Source organism: Anastrepha ludens, chromosome 6 (assembly GCF_028408465.1).
Source record: "Anastrepha ludens isolate Willacy chromosome 6, idAnaLude1.1, whole genome shotgun sequence".
NCBI lineage: Eukaryota > Metazoa > Arthropoda > Insecta > Diptera > Tephritidae > Anastrepha > Anastrepha ludens.
Window position 1 is genome coordinate 122,945,086 of NC_071502.1, and position 2,267 is coordinate 122,947,352.

The following is a 2,267-nucleotide window of genomic DNA, read 5'->3' on the forward strand; positions in this document are numbered from 1 at the left end:
ACCTTTCTTTGTTTAAATAAATAAGTACATGCTATTATTGATCGTAAAATTAGTAAATGGTTGCACCACTGGGTGCATTCCGTAAATGTCTCTTAAACTAGGTAAAAAGATTGAAGTAAAAATATTGCTTATTGTTTAAAAAACAGAGAAACAAATAAAGAAATGGATTAAAAAACAAAAATATTTATTTGTCTGTTTATTTCTATTCTGTTTTTTATCTTTATCCCTACCTTTATCTCTATCTTTATCTGTATATGTATCTGTATCTGCACCCATTCTATACACAACATATCGTTGTATCTTTTTATTTTTCTGACGTTTCAGCTCGTTTTACCAATTTGCCAATTCAACAGTTTTTCAATCTGGGCAGTTTATGTAACTACATACACATTCCCTTGGGGGAACCTGTTATCCCTATAGGGCGCGTCCCCAGGTGGTGGATAGGGGAACGCCTCGCAGATATGGAAGGTAGGAGAGTAGGTCTACCGCGAACCACACAGGTCGAAGACGTAAACTTCGTTAAAAAAGTCCTTCAACCCAAGGTGTAACGCGACCCGTGCCTATTGGGTGGGTTTGGCAGCCGGGGGATAAAACTAGGCTGTCTTTTAACGGAGCCCTCCTGACATCTGGCCGCCTCAGGTTGTAACGGTGGCCTTACCATGGTATGGGACGCTGCCATGGCGGACTGTTTATTTCCCCTAAATCCTCATTGGTCTCCGCACATGGTTAATGGCAACGCTGTGGGACATTGACACAACAGATGGACAAATGGACAACACGGACCGACACTAACGAACTGAGGAAGTTTGGAACTTCCTCAGAGGACGAACTCTTGGCCCCCAGCCAAGAGACGGTTGATGGCAACGCTGTGGGCCACAGCACGCCATCAACCTTAAATCAACCATCCACATCCGCTGATGCCAAGGGGCAAAAGCGCCAAAACGTTAGAAAAGGCCCGTCCAGGTATAAGCTTTACCAGAGGTCTCTGGCTATTCTCGGTAGAATAAATAAAAATGAGGCTGAAGGGAAACCTCATCCAAAGGATGCGGCCGATAAGACAAGATGCCAAAAGGTGGTCGATGAGTACCTGGCGTTCCAGACCACCCAGAAGGCAGAAGCCGTGAAACGCAATCGTTCGCAGGACGAAAGCGACAAACCTACGAAGAAGCACAAAGTGTCGGTTCACACCGCTTCAATACCAAAACTAACCAAACGCACATTTAATGACGTGGCACGGGATCACCTACAAATAGCGTTGATTGATGAAATAACTAACCGCGGTAAACCTGCATCGGATAAGTGGTCCGAAATCGAGGCACGGCTGTCCCGCATTGTCGTCGATCACGTCATGGCAAACCCGGAGGGTCATGTGCCAGGATTTGATTCAATGGAGGTGGTCCTCGGGTACAGGGTGATCCAGTGCGATGATCAACTCTCCCTTAACTTCCTGCAAACAGTTGTGGACAAGATCCAGAGCGACTGGGAAGGTTTGAGGCTCAAACTAATCCCTCGACGGCCGAGGGCTCGCATGTGGATTCCGAACATGGAGTTCGAAGCTAAGTAACTAATTCCATACTTGCAGGCACACAACCGCACTGTTCCGATGGATGACTGCAGCATCATCAAAGCGGAGGCTCCGCAAAAGAACAGTATGTCCTTCCTTCTCCAAATATCGGAGGAGAGCATCGAGCCTCTGGGAAAAGTGGACAATAAACTTCTCCTCGGCGTCAGGAAAACGCAACTGAAGATATTCCCCTCTGCAAATCCGGAGGATGAACAGGACGAGGTTGACGGCGCCAACGAGCTGCTCACAGGCATGCAACTTGACGACGCCGCATCTACCAAAAAAGATGGCGCTAATGAGCATCACCCGGGGGTGCAGCTTGGCGATGCCGCCAAATTGTAAAGCGACCGGCAGCATGGGTCTAAAGGTTGTTCAAATAAACCTGCAGCACTCGCGGACTGCAACGGACAACCTAACCGTTCTCCTGGCGGAGGAGGATGTCGACATCGCTTTAATCCAGGAGCCCTGGGTGCGGAGCACCAAGGTGAAGGGGTTTACTGGAAACAACCACAACCTTTTCTACAAACGGACTGAAGGTAACCCCAGATCTTGTATTGTAGCTAAGAAACATTTGACCATATTTTTTATCCCATCATATTGTTCACAGGATGTGACGGCTGTGCAGGTAGAAGCCGCTGACGGTGTTGGCATCATACTGGCTTCCATCTACATAGCACATGATCGGCCAGCACCACCCGAGGAG

At 47.7% G+C, this 2,267-nt stretch overlaps 1 protein-coding gene across 1 annotated transcript; it reads left to right on the forward strand.

Moving 5' to 3' along the window:
• Window positions 1-760: 760 nt before the first annotated feature.
• Window positions 761-1,564, forward strand: LOC128867276 (uncharacterized). Its single transcript, XM_054108387.1, has one exon. The coding sequence runs from the start codon at window positions 761-763 to the stop codon at window positions 1,562-1,564; it is 804 nt and encodes a 267-aa protein (XP_053964362.1).
• The last annotated feature ends 703 nt before the right edge of the window (window positions 1,565-2,267 follow it).